The sequence below is a fragment of the Haliaeetus albicilla genome, chromosome 3 (genome assembly GCF_947461875.1).
Source record: "Haliaeetus albicilla chromosome 3, bHalAlb1.1, whole genome shotgun sequence".
NCBI lineage: Eukaryota > Metazoa > Chordata > Aves > Accipitriformes > Accipitridae > Haliaeetus > Haliaeetus albicilla.
Genome location: NC_091485.1, coordinates 26,460,526 through 26,480,767, shown reverse-complemented (window position 1 = coordinate 26,480,767; position 20,242 = coordinate 26,460,526). Strand labels below are relative to the sequence as shown.

At 38.1% G+C, this 20,242-nt stretch overlaps 1 protein-coding gene across 2 annotated transcripts; it reads right to left on the bottom strand.

The window, feature by feature from the left end:
- Positions 1–830: 830 nt before the first annotated feature.
- On the bottom strand, positions 831–20,040 carry IMPACT (impact RWD domain protein). 2 transcript variants are annotated; one of them, XM_069779191.1, is made up of 11 exons: positions 19,891–20,040; positions 19,056–19,184; positions 18,238–18,290; positions 17,185–17,247; positions 13,960–14,045; positions 12,142–12,270; positions 11,753–11,850; positions 6,246–6,319; positions 4,658–4,748; positions 1,401–1,535; positions 831–1,034 (listed from the first exon to the last, which is right to left on the bottom strand). In XM_069779191.1, exons 1-11 carry the CDS (start codon positions 19,924–19,926, stop codon positions 963–965), a joined length of 966 nt encoding a protein of 321 aa, XP_069635292.1. In that variant the 5' UTR covers positions 19,927–20,040; the 3' UTR covers positions 831–962. The 2 variants fall into 2 exon arrangements, with proteins under 2 accessions (XP_069635292.1, XP_069635293.1); XM_069779192.1 differs by having other exon boundaries at positions 11,753–11,847.
- Between the last annotated feature and the right edge of the window lie 202 nt (positions 20,041–20,242).

The following is a 20,242-nucleotide window of genomic DNA, read 5'->3' as shown; positions in this document are numbered from 1 at the left end:
AGGGAATTCAATTCCTAATATAAGACAGATGTTTGAGTTCAAACCCAGAAATGGAGAAGCTAAGTAATCGTGCTGGTTTTGGCTGGGATAGAGTTAATCTTCTTCACAGTAGCTAGTATGGGGCTGTTTGGGATTTGTTCTGGAAACAGTATTGATAATTCAGGGATGTTTTCATTACTGCTGAGCAGTGCTTACATAGAGTCAAGGCCTTTTCTGCTCCTCACCCCACCCCACCAGTGAGGAGGCTGGGGATGCACAAGAAGTTGGGAGGGGACACAGCTGGGACAGCTGACCCCAACTGACTAAAGGGATATTCCAGACCGTATGATGTCATGCTCAGCAATAAAAAGCTGGGGAAAGAAGGAAAGGGGGGATATTTAGAGTGATGGCGTTTGTCTTCCCAAGTCACCACGTGTGATGGAGCCCTCCTTTCCTGGAGATGGCTGAACACCCGCCTGCCGAGGAAAAGTGGTGAATGAATTCCTTGTTTTGCTTTGCTTGTGTGCGCGGCTTTTGCTTTACCTATTAAACTGTCTTTATCTCAACCCACGAGTTTTCTCACTTTTGCCCTCCTGATCCTCTCCCCCATCCCACTGTGAGGGAGGTGAGGGAGTGGCTGCATAGTGCTTAGTTGCCAGCTGGGGTTAAACCACAACAGTAATCCACATTTTAAAATTAGTCAACCATCGTCCAGTGGGAGGGGGTGGGATGGGGAAATGGTTCCAGATGTTGCAATGCCCTCCCAACAAGGAGTTGAAACATGTAAGAATACAGAAAACTTGTGTCTAAGCTCTACTTCAGAACAGCAGAAGAAATCACAGAACAAGATGAAAATGTATATATAGCTTTACTGAATTCTCTTTTCAATACAAAACGTCTGTTGTATTGGATAAGGCAATAATGTCCATGTTTTCTTTGTATAAATATGTGCAAAATAATCTTTTATAGTTTTTAAAAATAATTCAGTGTTCTGTTCTCTTCTTGTTGTCCTTCCTTATCTTTTTGCTCTTTCCTGCTTGTTTAGATGATTCTTCCTGAAACGAAAAACAAGCATTTCAAAATTTAAACAACATTCTTACATACCGTGAGTATTCTCTCAAGGTCACCCATGAGAACTATTTTTCATACGATCAGTCCTCATAGTTCACTGGGATTTATGAAAGTTTTGAGTTGTGTAGTATTTATTCACTCAGTTTCATTAATTTGTCTGCTCTTCCTAGAACTTCTTTGGAAGCTCTAGGATCAAAGAGTCTTTGCACTGATCCTTTGCATACCATCAGTGCGTCAAAGCAACCAGAAGATGACGCACATAGTATTAGTTTTCTTCTGGCTTCTTCTGGCAGTGACAATTTACACAAGTTCACATACAAATGCCTTCATTCTAAGTGGCAGAAACTTACCACTGAAGGTATATAGTTGTATTCCACAAGTACGTTTCTTGCACAATTGTTTATATGTTTAAAACGATCTGGTCCTAAGAGAATACCTCCATACCAGCGGGATACCACAACTAACACATTATGAACGTTCAAAATCTGTTTAAAAAAAAAAGAAAAGAAAGGAAGAAAGAAAAGTTGTTATTTTTAAATTGAATTAGTTTTACTGTTGACACCAATTTCAAACACAGAAAAAGTCTACTACCTTGCATTTTTAAGAAGAACTTACAATCAGGTCTGTGTCACACGTATGTTATCAGAGGACAACAAATAGTGACGAGTCAGCAGTTGTGGTAAGATTCCCTTTCCAAGATCCTACCCAAAGGTAAATTCAAAGTAAAATGAGTCAATATATCCCTTAGAAAGGGTGCAAAGCCTCAGAAACGCAAATGTGCACTACAGTTGCTCTGTCATGTGTCAAAAGCTTCAGGCATTACTTAAAGGGAAAAATTACTGAGTTAGATTTATTATTCTTTGATATGATGAATTATTATTTCCAGAGTACCTCTGTCACAAAGCAGTGTCTATCCACATTTTCGGAAGTGTCAGTGGATGAGGCTAGTAACAGCCAGGGGACAGGCATTATACATATGGATACCTAAAATGCCATAAGGTAGTACTGTTGCCACATGCAGGACTTGGCAACAGCACAGGGATAATACATAAAAACCTCTGCATTTTCTAGGTTTGAGTCTTAGTCCCTTACAACCAAGCAGTTGCTTTCTGAATTTAAAAAGGCATAAAGTCCACACAACATGAAATAATTGTATTAGCGATTAGGATTGAAAGGAACTAAATGACCTTTATATAGCTTTTCTAAGACTGTAACAAAATCAAGTAGAGAGTTAAACAGAAAAGATGATTTCTTTTACTGCAATTAAAGGCAAGAAACATGGAAGGCCTTCAACAGCTTTACTTTTCACAAAATCTAAATGTGATTTGACTAGCTTGAAAGCTAGTATTTATTCCACCTTACAGCAATTCTTTCCTCAAGATCTCCCCATCATCAGCAAACACAAGTAACACAGGGAATGTCAATTGACTTAAGTATCAGAGAGAAACACACATCTTGTCAAAATATAAGATACACATTACTGCGTGGAAACATATAGTGACAATCGCTAGTTAGTATTTTTGCTCAAATTAGTCTTGCACGATTAGTGACCGTAATCCTGAATTTGTCCCTCAAACAAAGGCATCTGAAATCTCTGTGGAATGTCTTCACTTATAAACAGCTTTCAAGTCCTGCGCAGTAGTACACTAATGCACACAGATGGCTTGGAGCCAGACAGAGCAAACACAGTTTTATTTGCATAAGGCTGAGAAAAACACTGTGGTCTGCAAGATACCAGGGTGGTTTGGTAGAGGTGAGAAAAATCCCTTAAGAGCTAGCTATCAATAAAGCCCGTTAACAACCATTCATCACCTCCTTAAGGAGAAAAATATATATATATATGACTAATTTGAACAATACTATTAGAAGATTCTATCATTGTTTGTGAAAACAGAAATATTCTTAGAATTTTAAAATGAAACGGGTAATGTAAAAAAAAAAGAAAGAATGATAGGAGCAGGTTTTGTGACAGGCATTTTCTACTCTACATTCACACATCAGCCTTAAAGTCTATGTATAGCAACTGTTCACAGTAAACAGGATGCCAAACATAGTTGGGAAATTTTTTAACTCTAAGTTCGAAAGAATTAATCTAAAATACAGTTTCTTGTAACCGGAAGGTGCTATCTTGACTGAAGTGCTAGGTTTATCTGAAACAAGATAAGGTTTCTATTGCAAAAGAGTAAGTGTAAGTGCTTATAACAGAAAAACTACAAGACCTATGAACATCTAGAAATCAGCCCATAAACTATTTTAATCTTTTCCCATGGGTGAAAATTGCACTTTTCTGATCCCTACAGCAGTACTCTTCCAAAACAAAAATATTCCCAGTAATCAGGACTACAGATGGAGAGAGATGATCCATATGATTGAGACACATTCACATTTGAAAGGGGAGACTTCATGTCACTTTCTAAACTGGATTTTTACAGAATATTAAGTGCCTAGACACTGTGTGACAGCTTTCAAATGTATACATTAGCATGTTGAGAAAAACCTGATAAGCTCAGAACAAACTGAGGTACAGTAACTGCAAAGTTGTTTCTTTACATTATTTTTATTACAATAATGTTTTCACACTTATCACATATACTGGCATATATTACATAACGTAAGTTTTCCTTCCCAAGTCAGGTTTGAGTTAGGAAGTTTCAAAAAGTTCAAAATGAAAAAATGTCAAAATATTTCCATCAATTATATTTTTTTCAGAAAAAAAAAAAGAAAGCTTTGAAATAATAATAATAAAAAGCTTTAAAACAGTCTCCAGGAATAAGAGTAGAACACACTGAGCAACAGAATATGCAAATAAGCAAAGGACAGGAAAAGAAAATGCCTGTTGTGAAGGGGACATCGGTCAAAAAAACAAAATTAAAAAGAATGATTAGTGTTCTGATAAAGCTAAGTGACTTGAGGCACTGTATAACATGTACCCAGCTGTCCCCTGTAGTTATGATACTTTATTTATGGTTTTACTAGGGCTTGCATCATGCCAGTGAATCAAAATTTATCAAACTCAATTCACATTTAGCAGCAACTTTGCTGAGGGAGTATTATTTCAACACTTGAAAACTAAAATATATGTGAGCATGAGGGCTAAGGACCCAGAACTGGAAACGCCACAAAGAAACAGATTAAATGATCAAAATAACTTAACTCCTTCACTCCCACTACCTTTTGCATTTGAAGCTCTACTCTGCAAGTTCAAATATAAGTGTCTTTTTATTATGAATATTCAAGGAAACTGAATGAAAAGCAGTGCATAGGTCAGCTGTTACATTTGGTCCATTAGCTTCCTCCAGTCTTCGTTTTCTATATACCTTACACCACATAGTAAGCATAGGAACCAAAACTTATTTATCTTTTAACTGTTCAAACTATTACTACCACCTATGAAACACTACTTGCTTCTATGATCCAAGACTTGGAAATCCCAATTTACTACATGCATGCAACAGTTGTGTTACTTCTTTCAGCTTTGAGAAAGCAATCATCTATTTGGTTATGAACAGAGCAAGAATTAAAATAATCATCTACAAGTTTATTTACATCGTAGTGATTTTTAAAATCTGTTCAAGACTTCCAGAAGTCAAAGATTAATTTCTATGACCTGCATAAGATGAAGAAGACGTCCACCTGCTGCTGTCTCCCCATCATCTTCACAATCCTGTAAGAATGTCTGCTTATCTTCACAGCATATTCTTAAAAAGAAAACAAAGAAGGAAAAAAAAAAAAAGAAAAAAATGAACATAAAATAGATTTCAAAAATGTGAATCAGCTAACATTTTGACATCATTAATGAAGTCTCAGAGATCTTTCATACACATGTGTATCAATTGTACTTCTCTACTAAGGACATTTACATGAAAACAGGGTAAGGCTTAGGGTAAACCACAAATACTTGCCTGTACAGTAGAACAAGTTTTGAGAAGCTTTAAATAGACTTCAGCTACTGCAAGTTAACTCCAGAGTCATTACCAGCGTAAAGTCCCTAATCAGAAAAATCCTTAGGTTTTTGGCCTACTAATTAAGCCTAGCTGAAACCAACTCTATCAGATACAGATTCAAATTATGGTTGAACACACAAGTTGGAAGAACTCGGACAAAAATATTATGAATAATTAGTTATGTCTATATTTCAGCAGCAGCATGAAACTATTACTGAAATTCGCCTTCAGATTCTCCATGCCATCTCCTTCCTCAGGGGGCACTCCAGGAAACTTTGGGGTATATTGTTTCATGTAGAGGACAGCTGCCTAGGTCTAATTTTCCAGAAGTAACGCTCAGAGGTCTACTGTTTGTTACCAATTGATTTCACAACTTCTGAACTGAGTTAATACACACATGACACAATGACAAAGAGGCTTCTGGTACTAGATGACATATGTGAAGCAGTAAGTATGTTTCTGTTGCTTTTTTGAAGTGTATTTAGGTAGTATGCATGAAAGAAGCCAGATAGATCAGCAGCAGCAGCAAAAGAAATCTCCTCTTTACAGAAACTTTTTACTTAGGTAGACTTTTTGGTAAAGTAAGCTTTCCCTTGCTCTCATTTCATGTTTCATTAGGATCACACCAGGATGTGCATGAATGGATCAGTGTCTATACATGCTTTTTCAGATGACTGGCTCCTCCAGTAATGAAAAGGGCTCCTTTTACTGTCACTTACATTCCTCAGAAAACCTACATCACTATCTGAACTGAGACCAATTCATTTCACATAAGCTATGTTCACAAAAGTTGCCAGAGACAGGCCACTGCCAAACACTGAAAATTCATATGCTTTTTGTTTCAACTCTTATTTCAATTAAAAATTTTCAGCTATTTCTAAATATAAGGTTGGGGAATAAAAAGTTACTTCACCCAATTAAAAACACATTTAGTTCAGGATGACATAGCACTTCCATGCTCAAACATACAATACAAAGTATAACAACACATATTCAAATCCACTTTTAGTCTTTTTTTATTCCTAATGCTGCTTTACTATCTTAACATATTTCCTACTATATGTTCTACTTTCTTGACCTCAAATTCAAAATAAAGCCTAAAACCTTTATCATACAATTAAGAAACCTACTCCCATAAAGTTTTAATAGCAAGGAATTTCTTTGATGGATTTTACTTTTCTCATGTCCTGCATTCATTTGTCAAAGAACACTGAAAAAAAAAAAAACAAAAAACCACTATTCATCTCTCACCTGTATGCATATATGTTGTGGGTAGCACTTGCAATTTTCTTATTCTCATATAATTTTTCAAGAACTCTCTTTACCTTTAAAAAAACAGAAATACGCTTCCTTTTATAATGGGAATTTCATACACACCATCTCAATATCACTGCTAAACAAACACCACCTCCTTAATACTATAATGAAACAGTTTTACACTTTGACATAAAAGGAATTAAATATTCAGTGTGGTAACTCAGGAAGCAGCTTCTCAGTACCCTCATGCTAGTTTCAAATCATTTTTCTGAGATACTGAAAACAGCGGTTCCTTGAATCTGTGCATTGTGTACATTCATGATATTGCTGAAGATGTTTAGTAAAACAATTTGACACTTCTACAAGAGAGACAGTAAGATCTGGAAAACATTTTCAATCTGTATTAAGTATCAATTACACCTGCATACTTTTTTCAACTATAACGTTAAGCTGGAATATAACACAACTTGACATATGTTTTCCCATTACACACTGCTTTTATCTATTTCACAAAAACGTGATGTTTAGAAAGCTCTACTACATTTTGAGTTTTTCCTTTTTCCTCAAATGTACTTTTTTTCAGAGTTACCATTTCACAGAGAGAATAATAAAAAGTGTGTTCTATTAAGGGTCTGAAAGCGTCAGTATTTCCCAGAAAACAGATATTCCCACCGTGTCCATCTCTCTGTTCTTCAGAGGTACCAATTTCAAAACATTTATCAATATCAGTTCATCTTCTGTTTCTAATTAAACAAGCCAGCAATTGTTCAACCCTTTCCAATTTGGTCTAGTAAAACAGAGAGCTTTGATCAGACATTGTTTTAGTACATAATACAAAATTAATATTACTTTGAGCAAAACATTACTGAAGCTGAGAAAGCTTGGGAAAACATGCTTGGCAAGTAAATTGCCTTACACTCCAAAGAAAAATGTCTCTGAGGAGTAATAAATATACATATTTAATATCTGTCTTAAGTTATACTGTGCTATTTCGAATTCTTCTGGAAGAAATTCAACTTAGAAAAATCACCTCAAATATAAGACACCTCAATGAAAAAAACTCCTATTATTAACAGAGAACATTGCTTCAGACACCTATTTTCTCCTTTTTTTTTTCCCCCTAAAGGGAAATATTGAAGAAAGACAACTTATATTACTTAATACACTTTCATAAATACACTTCAATACATGGACTTAGGGTACAAAGCATATGAAATGATCATCACTTTTGACATTACTTATTTGTCAGCTACCAGGCTCCTAAAAACATACCTTAAAGATTCATTATACGTCTGTATTAGCAATGAACCTCCAAGACAGACACCTAATAGCTAAGCAATAGTTTATCCTTTTTCCTGTCGTAGCTCTTGAGCCTTATTTTTTTTCCTCCTGTGCCCCTCTATTATTCCTGCTTTAGGGAATTAAGGGATGTAACTCTTTGCATGTCAGTGAGGCACCTGCTCATAAAAGATACAAGATGCTTAACAACAGATCAGTTCTTAGTCCCACCTTACTTAGTCCCACCAATGTCAAGTCCAAGAACTACATACATTTTAAGTGTCAGAATAAGCCAAATTGAGACAAGGTAACATATTCTGTTACGTAAGTAACTATGGTATTACTCTGGCTATCATTATTGAAAACTATATTGGAAGTTAAATTCCACCATTAAAAATACTCAGTAAAGGAATTTACACAGCAATCTGTGTACTTTCTTAAAATAACAATTGTTTGGGGGTTGTGTGGTGGGGTTTTTGGTAGCGGGGAGGGGCTGCAGGGGTGGCTCCTGTGAGAAGCTGGTAGAAGCTTCCCTGGCTCCAAGTCGGACCCGCTGCTGGCCAAGGCCAAGGCCAAGGCCAAGCCCATCAGCAACAGTGGTAGTGCCTCTGGGAGAACAGATTTAAGAAGGGGTACCTGCAGTGAGTAGGGGATTGGAATGTGAGAGCAACCCCTCTGCAGACACCAAGGTCAGTGAGGAGGAAGGAGGGGCAGGAGGTGCGCCAGAGGAGGGGATGCCCCTGCAGCCTATGGTGAGACAAGACGGCAGGCTGTCCCCCCCAGCCCATGGAGGGGAGCGGGGGAGCAGATGCCCACCTGCAGCCCACGGAGGAGCCCACACCACGGCAGGTGGATGCCCCCGAAGATGGCTGTGACTCCATGGGAAGCCTGTGCTGGAGCAGTCTGTGACTGAAAATCTGCCTGTGGAAAGCACCCACGCCAGGGAAGTTTGTGAAGGACTGCAGCCCGTGGGAAGGACTCACATTCATGGGAGCGACCCCATGGTGGAGCAGGGGACAAGTGAGGAGTCCTCCCTCTGAGGAGGAAGGAGCGGCAGAGACAACATGTGATGAACTGACCACAACCCCCATTCCCCGTCCCCCTGCACCACTGAGGGGAGGAGGTAGAGAGAACTGGGCATGGAGTTGAGCCAGGAAGGAGGGAGGGGTGGGAGGAAGGTGTTCTAAGGTTTGGTTTTTACTTCCTAATATCCTTGTTTTGATTTGATTGGTAGTAAATTAAATTGATTTTGTTTCTTCCCCAAGTTGAGCCTGTCTTTTGCCCATGACCATAAGCGGTGAGTGATCCCTCCCTGTCCTTGTCTTGACCCACAAGCTTTTCTTTGTATTTTCTCCTCATCCCACCAGGGCTGGGGGGGAGCAGTGAGCAAGCGGCTTTGTGGTGCTTTGTTACTGGCTGGGCTTAAAACACGACATCAGTGAATATCACTGCAACATATAGATTATGCAGATAAAGTATTATGGGCATATACTAATCTCCTCAGCTGATAAGGAAGCTAGGTTTCACTACAGGTGCAGTGTTTACCCTATTCCTCACCTCTTCTGGCTTCCTTTCAGAAAAATTAGTCCATACTACAGCAAAGCTTCCCTGCAGTCTGAAGACCAATCACCTCACACTGTACAGCAAGACTCTGAAACAAGATGGATTTGACACTTGAGGAATTGCTCTATCTTTATACTAACCACATACCAATAAGTCTTGACTGGAAATTCCTAGGTTTATTGAATTGTATATATTGTCTTTAAAAAAAAGTCATAAAAGAAGAAATTAAGAATGTCTTTGCATGCAAAAGGGAAATTACTAACCTGCTTTAAGTGAGTACAATTTCTTGACACAGACCTGCCCTTTTGGAAACCCATGTCTATGGGTACAGAATTCCTCGTAAGTTGGAACAATCTTACTCATAATCATGATCAAAGAGCATGAGTTTTTTAAAATGAGAAAAGGACATTAAGACAATGATTGCAATTTCTTCCCTTTCTAAAGCAACACAGTTCATGGGGACTCACAGTTCATAGGGACTGAGCACAGCTAAGAAAGCCCCTGAAGTGCAGTGCTACTTTAATCAAAATGGTAATGTACCAGGTATTTTAAAACACTGAGTTATTCCACATTAACCTAATGAATAAAATTACTTTCACTTTGCAAGCAGGAAAAGAACAGCTCAAAAAAGCTGAAAATGTGTTCAGAAAAGCTCAAGTTGCATCCCGACAGAGAAAAATAAGATAGATGACAAGATAGATGTGAAAAGCACAGCACATTTTTGAAGGTGTAAAAATAAAATTAGTAATAATTTTTTTCCTCAAACACATAAGAAGCTGAAGCTTACCAGAGACCTGTACTGCCAGCAAATAAATATAAGAGAATCACTTAGAGGAGATACAGCTATAGCACAAAAACCTAAAAGAATGTACAGTGTGTATGATCTTAAAAGGTCAGGCAACGATGATATAGTGGAGCCTTACCACAGAATAAGGTTGAGCAAGCTGATAAAATGAATAAAAACAAATCAGCAAAACCAGATCATATTTCTGTAAAAGTTTAAAGGGAATTGGAGTATGAAGCTGTTGAACTATAGAAAAGGTATCTAACCTACCAGTTAAAACTGTTTCTGCAGCACAAGGTGACTGATGCAATACCAACATCTCAAAAGTACTCCAGGAAGGATGCAGGGAACTAAAGACCAACAAGTCTTATGTCCATATTAGACAAACTAATGAGGGGGAAGCAAAACCCCCAAAACCACAGACAGCTTAAAATGTTCCAGCTTTTGTGTAGAAAAATATGCCTCAAAACCCTGTCAATCTGTCAACACTCTTTCAGAGTCACTGAGCACGTAGTAGATCCAGCTTACCTGGAATTTCAAAAAGCATTTGACAAGATCCCTTACCAAAAATTCTTAAAATAAAAGCTAGAATTGGATAAAAGGAAAGAAGAAAATCCTCTCAAGGTTTAACTCTCAGTTAATGACAAGAAAAGACAAGTAGATCAGTAGTTTCCCCACTAAACAGGGATCATCAAAGAAGACTGATGTTAATAGATGCAAAGTGATGTACAAAGTGACTCCAAACTAGTTATTAGCATCTGCAAAAAGAGATCTTGGAGCTATAACAGACATTTCTATGAAAGTACCAGCTCAGTGCTCAGTAGAGGTCAAAAAAGTAAACTGAAAGGTATTACTAGGAAAAGAACATGGAAAAAAAACTTCACACCACTCTATAAATCCTTGGAGTGACTGCATCTTCAGTGTTGTGTATAGTTCTAGTCTGCATTTCAAAAACATTACAGCATACATTACACGTACCAAAATAGACTGGGGGGGGGGGGGGGGGGGTGTGTCTTCCGCCTCGAAAAGAGAAAACTAAAGTCTGTAAAATATGATAGATGTCTATAAAATCCAACTGCAGAGAGAATGCAGAGAAGTGCAACAAAATTAGGAGTGACTGATTCACAGCAAACACAGGAAGGTGTATTTTTGTACAATGCTGTGGATTCCAAAAGTTAATTCTGGTGCAAGAAGTAACAGAACAAATTCCACAAAAGATTTAAAAAAAAAAAAAAAAAAAATCATTAATATTAAACACAAGGATACTTTCTTCACCTTGTGTTAAACTGCTGAAAGAGGGGAAGCATGACGGGAAGCAAAATGTAGCTGCCCTTTTCTAGCACTCTGTCTAGGTCTACATTCACCAATGATTCCAATAAGAGATAGGAAGTAGTGCAGACATTTTTTCTAGTTGTGGGCAAATACAAATCTAGAAGCATGCCTACCCCTCTCACTTAGGTCTTGATAAAGATTTATTTATGCATTATCCAAGTGTATTTTTCAATAGAATTCCTTTCTGAACAAGGGAAAACATTTACAAACTCATTTTCATTCATTTTCCAAGTAACACATGGTAGACTCAGTAGCTTCCAAACATCTTGTGATAAACTCACCAACATCCAAAAGCCAAATTTCAATGTTCTTATTCTCTTACATCTAATGGACATAATGGTAAAGAAGAGCAGGAAGCACTGCAGAGCTGATATTTAGAACTATTTAGCTGACAGTGAAAGCAAGAAACTGATGACTACTCAGACAGTATTAGCACACAAAGACGCAAAGACAGACAGATGTATTTGGCTAATCCCAAGTATTTCAGTAATATTTTGTCAAGCTCAAAATACACACAGAACGAGTAGAATTGATCTCTACTAACTTGTCTGGGTGTCACCACAGGAGCCAGATGTGCCTGGAAAGTACTCCTTCGATCTGTGATTGGGTTTCCATGATGTATGGATGGCAGTTCTTCATCTGCTGATCACAAACAAGGAAGTGCTTGTTTTCTTTTAAGGGTACTGGAACAACTTATATGGCTACATAAGTAAAGAATGTCTCAACTTCAAAAAAGGGATTTGTTAAAGTGAAGTACACATGACATACAGAACTAGCAAAAAATATGTTCTTTTTTTTTTTTACAATTGTTATTAATCTTTATTATAATTTTAATGTTATTAATTTTACTCGAAAGCGGAACAGAAAACCTGCATCTTAAAGTCTCTCTCTTCTAAATAATTTCATCAGAATTAACAAGGGCATATTTTTTACCTTCTTGACTTTCAGATGTAATGTAATTTAACATTTTAATTGGATCTTCCTGAACGGGCTGATAGTCTAGGAGTAAATCATCTCCATCATCTTCGTCAACTTCTTCACTGGTTTTCTTAATATCTGGTTCTATTAAGATACAAGTAGTAGAATTTATTACACATTTTTTTGCAAGACAAAATTTCAAATTCTTTTCCCCCAAAATCTCTGGCTTTTCAGTTCAAATCAGCCTGCTGTTAAGAATTATGAAATGCAGAATAGTAACGTCAATTACAACAAAACCCAGAAATTCTTAGTCCAGTATTAACTAAAATCTTCCTTAGAGTTAGGAATACAATACTCATGCTACAGGATCCATGCATAATATATTCTGTTTCAATACTAATTAACAGTATTTCTAAGAAGAAAAGAACAACAATGTTTATAATTTCCATTAAACATTTACAATGCTACCATTAATTTAATCTGAGTTTAGAGACCAAAATAATCTGTTTCACAAGACCTCTAGTCATTTATTGGTCATTTGGGGAAAAATGTAGAGCTTTTGTTCAATGCTACTTCATGAGGTTATAAAATCATTATATTTGAAACACCCCTCTGGACATGTTTCAAGCACTCTGGGATTCCCCAAATCCTATTTTCCTTCATGCATAGGACATACAAAAAATAACAGTCAATAGCAAAAAAGTAAATATCACACATAGTTAGTGCTGTGGCAACTGGATTTCGAGGGAATCTACCATACAGACAAGTTAATATATCACAATCTAATTTCCTATTTAGAGGGCCTATGATATAGTGATGATGCAGTTTTTATAAGATAGGTATTTTCCATAAAAAAAGCAGAGGGTGATATAGCATGTTCAAAAGGCCTAGAAAAATCATTAGATGTATTAAGTAGAAGCCACAACGTTGCTGTCAAAATACCTAACAAATTTCCAATATTGTCAGTAAAATTTTCACTTCTCAGTATCCACTCCTTTAATCATGTCAATGAAAAATTACTTTTTAAATGTCTGTGATGTAACAACAAAATGCACAGTTTATTGAAAGACTAAAACTAGACCTTATCATGAAGCAGCACTGAAAACACACTTTTTTTTTTTCTCTTCAGTCTTTTATTCTTCACAGGACTAAGCTAACATCCATGACATAGAAAAATACTTCTATTTTCTTTTGGCACAAGTGCATGCATGCATGTCACTCATGCATTTCATAGCAGTTTAGCATTTTAATGCACAAAAAACCCACAAAAAAACCCCACCACTTTTTGAAAAAACAACTGAATTTACACAAACTCTATCACCATAAGAGTAACAGCAGAAGAATCACTGCAACTCTAGCAATGATGTACTTCTCATCCCAATATAGTAAAATACAATTAAGATGGAATACTTGGTCATTTGTCTGCATACTCCACTGAAGTTTACCTTCTCTTGAGGCTAATCCTAATCCTCCAAGAGTATACTCAACACCAGAAATTAATTACTGATATGAATCATTCCTTTGCAGAACAGAGGACAATGCATAATGTGCCTGTGTGCAGCACTCTGCTTTCATGCAAGTAATTTAATTCTTGAGAGAACTGAGGACCTTGTTCTAGATCACTGAGGCCAACCTCCTCCTTTTTTTCCCCTACCGCTTTTTTTAAAAAGGGAAGCTATCACTGTAAAACAGTAAGCCATGACACTGGAGACTGTTGTTTTCTGTTATTTAGATCCAATACAAAACTGGGCATAAAGCTTTAACTTGTAATGAAATCTTAATTTGCAGTGGAACAAGAAGTAAACTGAAAAACCTGTGTATTTTCTGAAGTACCTGGGTCTGATGACTGTGCCTTTTCTATCAGAACTTCTCGTATCTTCTCCACCCATAAATAAAGTATACTTTCACCAAGGTTCTGTCTGGAAGTTAAAACTCAACAGTGAATGAAGAATCATTTTTGCAGATGTCACTTGGAAAATACACCAAATAACATACAGATTTCAGGCATGCAGAAATAGAACATTACAATCTAGTGAGATAAAGAGCTTAGACAGCCTTGTAGAAAGTTCTGTCTCAGTAGTTCACTGGGTGAAACACACAGTATCTGCATCATTATATACTCCCTCTGTGGCTTGCTTTATTTTATTTTTATTTTTAAAGATCAAAAGCACCAATGCTGGAGGAAAACAGGCAACTGGCAGAAACTTTCTGGCCACTAAGGAAAGGGAAAGCAACTGTGAGAAGAGTAAGCTGGACAGTCCTCAGTATTTTCAAAAGAATACTAAGCCAGGACGTCTAGCCTTAGAGCTTGCTCTGGATCAGTTTTCTCTACAAAAAGTACTGTACTGACAGTGGTGAGCTCCTTCAGCTGCTCTCTGGCTGTAGGGGACTCCTTCCCCTCATGTTTGGGTGGGGGGGCTCTTCCTTGGAACAGCCCCACTTCTCTTCACCCTCAAGCAGTCAGTGCACACACAGCAGAGATTGGTCTTGGTGGACTGCGATAGTAGGTCAGTGGCAGCAGACACAGGGGAGCATTGGACTGATATGCTAGAGTTTGGGTAACAAGCAGTCCTATAGGACAGGGAGGTAAAGATTTAGGTATAGGAGTCCTTAGTCAAGGGGCACAGGTGTGTATTAAGGTACTGGGGAAGGATGAGATGAACACATTTTTCATGCGCATATTCAGAATTAAGAAATGCTGCCTTAATGTGCAGCATGACCCAAACAACTCAAAATGTATTTAAAATGGTGTCCTGAAAAGTTGTCTTCACAATTATATTTTAATATGTTTATGAACTGTGCATGTTTGTCTCAAAAACAAAACTAAAGATTTAGGGCCGTAGGTAACTTGGTTGCTCATTGATTTTATTCTTACTGCCACCATCTGGGGCACCATGTAAGTACAGTATATCAGTGACAAAATTACATTTTTAAACTCTTACTTTGCTTAATGTATACAGCACTATTGCTGAATACATTCAGAAATTCAAACAAATATACATTTTTAAGAAAAATATTCAAGCAAAAATAAGGAATTTATAAACTTGTAGCTCTGTCTTCAAAATCTGGGCAGACTCCAGAACAATTCAACGCCCTGATTTCATGCTGCTTCTAATCACACAGAAGCACTAGTTTAATACATGAAGAGCTACATTTGTTTTAATGATGGAATGAGAGATTAGACAATGAATAAGATTTCTTCGTTTTGTGCAAGTAAATAGCAATTTCTTCTGCTATAACCCAATTTCAGTTTCTGCATATTTGCAAATTACACTTAGTCTGAACAGTTACCTTTCTATGCTGCTATTTTCTTGTCACTTGTGCCTAAGTCATGAAACAAAGGTTTCTATTGAGTAAAAGTCTTACCAGAACAGCATCTTGGAAGAAAAAAAAACAACAACAAAAAACAAAACCAAACATTTGCTACATTTTTAAGAAGTTTTTGTCTCCCAAACCAGACTTCTCATCTGTAATTAATCCACTTTTTCCACTTCTTTAAGAAGACATAGTGATTGACAGTATAGTTCATATTGATTTAGATTGCAGAACTATACAATTTAGATCACTAGAGACTAGAAACCTGGTAAAACACACAATGTAAATGATGCAGAGTACCTCTGTTTATCTGACAACTATTTAGACACTGGATAGATAAAAGACTTTCACAAACACTGTGTGCATCAGTGACTACTCCAGAAGGTTTTTAAACAGTCTAAAATTACATAGATGGCCTAAAGTACAAACACATTCATCTCCTGCTGAACAAACAAAAATGAGAGGAGACCAGTGAATGCTCTGAACAGCAACTGATACAGACAGAATGCAGCTGCAAGAGACTGATCTAACTAGCACAATTTAACAGCCTACAAGATTGCAGGGGGAAAGAAAAAAAACTTAAAAAAAAAAAAACAAAAACTGCTTCACAACCATGCTGTTTCTCCTCACAGTCCTCACATGGTAACTTGCACCAGATGCTCAAGACATTTGAAGAACCACCTATAGCAGCTCTACCTCTGGTAGAGACTCCTGCAAATCCTATGAATCTGGACAGGGTTAAGGACAATCTCTGTCCTTTTTGCTCCACTGAACAACTGTGGCTAATATGATCCCACAGAACTTAAAATCCCTGTGCATTTTTAACACTTCAAATTCAATTTTCCTTGCTTAAATTATCTGTTTCTTAATTAGATAAGAAACCCAGTTAATCAAAGTAACTGAGTAATTAGATAAAAAACCCTCATGCAAGCTAAGTGCTCTCTTCCTTATTTTATAGCATTAAAAAAACATTTCTTATGCAAGATGTTCAGATTTCAATATTTTGGGCATGACTGTGCTTCCTTATGACGTATTTTCATTTCATTTAGTTTATATTATCTTTGGGATCTGAAAGAATCAAATAAACCATATTAAATTACTACATTTACTCCCCAACTTCACAGTAATTTGAAAACACGTAATTTGAGTATTTCTAAATGTTCCATTTATTCTCATGCATTCATTATGTGTTGTTGTTAGCTGCACACTGTGATAATAAACAGTTCGCTATGTTACAGATTCTAGTTAATAGATTCTACACGTGCTTAATTTGTTTTAAAACCTATTTACCCCTTAGCTATCTTTAATAAAAAGTGTTTTGCCACTTATACTCTAAGACACAAACAAATGTTTTCACATCCTGTGGTTTAACATTCAAATGCAGAATACTGCAGAAATCTCACACTTCATAGCACCAATTCATAAGCAATCTCATAGATTCTAATGGGAGTCTATTCTATCAGCAGTCAAAATGAAGACTTCCATCCTTATACAACACCAGGTCTAAACAATATAAAAGAAATCTGTCAGAGTTTAACACAATTTGTTCTTGCAAAATGCTTAGTAAATACACGACACCTTTAACTGTAAGATTTATAAAAGAAACTTGCTGTTTTATGGCTATTCCAGCAATCGCTTCACAACTACTAGTTCATGCAGATACTTCAAAAGCATACACTGAGCAGGGCATGCAACTGAAAATACACTGTCTCCTTTTACTATATTCCACAGTCTCTAACTTACACATATATTTCTTCCAAGATATTTGCTAGTTCCATATAATCTTGTCCTCGAAGCCAAGGGGCACTAGAATGAAAAGAAATACCATGAAAATTGTGCCCATGTGCTGATTCCAACATCTCAACAAACATTCATTTATTTTAAAATGTGATAAAAACCTTGAAAATAAAACATTGTCAACCATTCCCACTTAACAAGATTCCAGTTGTAAACATCTTGGTAAAAGCATGATCACCCAGTTCTCTTTCAAGATTCCTAACTTGGGCTGCCTTTTCTTACCTCGGGAAAGAAAGCTGAACCCGTTTTTTATGGTAGGCCATTGTCACTCCAGAGTCACCTTACGTATTATTAGTTTACCTTTCTAACTCCTTCAGCACCATAGTACCTATTCTATTTAGAATGATCCTTTGGTTCTGTACCTGTACCCTCCTGGTCTCATGTTAAACTATAAACTTTGCCTCAAGTTTATCAGCACTATTTCGTATTGCCTTGTCAATACTGCTGACCAAAACTCAGTAGATAGGCTGTGTGTCATGCCCTGCAGGTCCCTCTATCATCCAAATCAGGGACCTGACTTACCCGTCTCCATTCCCATGTTGTTTACATGTCAGGAGACACGGGGAGAGCAGGGAAGGAAAACAGGAAAATGGCACATACCACAGCTCCATCACAACAAGAGTCAGTGCTCAGCTGAAAAGCATGCCTTACAATCTGAAACAAGGATCCAGACAAGAGATGTGATGAATGAAGTGATGAGACATCATTGTCCAACACAACAGGCAGCAGACACCACATCTGCAGTCTAATTGCTGTCTTGCCACAAAACAATGCTGCAAGAATTAGAATTGAGGGCAGAGAGCAAACTGTCATAGGGAGCTCCATGAGGCTAACCCAGGAAAAAAAACCCACCATGTTTTCTTGCTGAAAACATCCCCCATCCTTGGTATACTTTAATTGAGGGAGTCATCTTTAATTAAACTTCAACTTACACTGTAAACAATTAACAGTGATAATTCAGAAAAGAAATACAAATGTTTGGAAGAAAACTTCACTTACTTCAGTTGATAAATAGGTGGCTCTGCAGTTGGATATCCTGGCGGCAAAATCACCTGAAAGAAATTGAGGGTAAGTATTCACTGGACTACTCCTCTCAGCTAGCTGAGCTTTACTGACGAACTCTGATGTCAAGCACTAGGACTACAATCAGTGTTACAAATGAAGATAATAGTTAGCTATCTTGTTACAGAACGAAACCTGAACATCTGTATTTAGGATTCCAATAATGGTAATGCATACAAATATCATAGCTCATGGTGCAATTTTCGTCGATGAAGTGTCATGCAAAATAAAGTGCAGAAGAAATTTTAAAGGAGCTGCATGCATGGTTACTGGACTTATTTACGTGGCACTGCACTTCCGTAAGTAGACACTTCAGTGTTTCTTCCACTAAGTCAGCTTACTGTTTTCAGTTCTGTAAACATAAAGTAGCAAATTACTCAATTAAGTTGATGCAAATTTTGTTTTGTCTCCACACTTTCCAGAAAGTAAATCTAAAAACAATTGCAGCAGATTCACTGAGGTGTCCTATACAAAGTCAATGTAAAAAATATTTTTAAAATTAGTCTTTGTATAAAAACACTGAAATCAGTTTTTGTCAGGTGTGGAATTAGGATACATAACTACTGAAAATATCACAAGCACACTGATGTGTTACAGAACAATCACTGAAAAGCCTATCACAGATTCGAATCTAAAAACTCTTTAATCTGAGCAGATAATGAATCCTATTTAAAAAGGTTTCATGCATGCACAAGATTTTGCCTGGCATCAGTCCAACTGCAAATCCTGTGCCAAACTCCTTAACACCACTATACCTGCAGACAGAGGGTCCATTTTGGTTTATCCAGACAATCATTAATCTTAATGCAATAGATTTTTTCATCTTCATCAACAACACACCAATCTTCACCATATATGGATGAAAGGGCTTCAATTTCATCAATCTAGAAAAAGCATTATGCAAAAATAAATAACACCCCCCCACACAAGCTTGTCTGCCAGTCACAGTTTTAAGTCTTGCTCTTTTACAGCTTATTTACAGATGTGGTAAGATTCACTACAATGGAAGGCCATAAATATTAGGGATCCAAATTCCGATTCACAGCATAAGTAACTTTTGCTTAGTTCTTCCGTACACACGCCATCTCTTAAATTTCTATGGATAATCCTGTAACTCTCAGCGGCAACAAGGTGAGCAAAGTGACGTGGAGCAGCTACAACAGGTCCCTGCAGCTCCCAACCAGTGCTGCTCCTGGTTGGGTCATCCCCCTGCGGGGGAAAGACCCCAAGGCCTTGGTACTAGCTCTTACTAAGTCAGAGCGAATAAAGTTATCCAGCGAATTCCCGCAAAAACCGGAGAGCCACCTTCCGCCTAGAAGTTAAACACCTGAAATGGGTCTTCAATGCAAATGTGCAATCAATCATCCGTTGATGCATGAACAAAGACAATCGCGCTGCCACTTGGACAGCACCGCGGCCCAGGGGCAGGGAGCTCCCCACAAGGCCGGGGTTCACCAGAAGCCACCTAAAGTCACCGCTTTCGACGCGGCGCTCATACTGCCTGCCCGAGGACACCGCGGCCCGGCCCGTGACACCCCAAGCGCATACGCACGGCTGCCCGCTTCCCTCCTCACCCCCACCGCCGCTCACTTGCTGCTGAGCCCTTTCCGTGTCACTCGCCGCCATCGGTACCTGAGGGGAGGAGGAAAAGGGCAGGCAGCTGCCCGGCGCGGGGCCGTGTGCGCATGCGCCGACGGGGGAGTTTGCGCAGTAGTGGCGGTGGAGCTGCCTGCCCTTCCCTCCGCCAGCACTCCCTCCCCGCCGACGGGCGGGCGCATGCGCAGAGCTTCGCAGTGCGGCGGCGGTGTCCCGGTAGGTCGCCGCGGGCCTCCTCCCGTCCCTCTATTGGTCGGCGTGCCCGTGCGGTTGCTGTTCCGTCCCGGATCCCAACCGGCGAGAGGATCGGCAGGGCAGAGGCGGCTGCTCAGGGGGACTCGCAGAC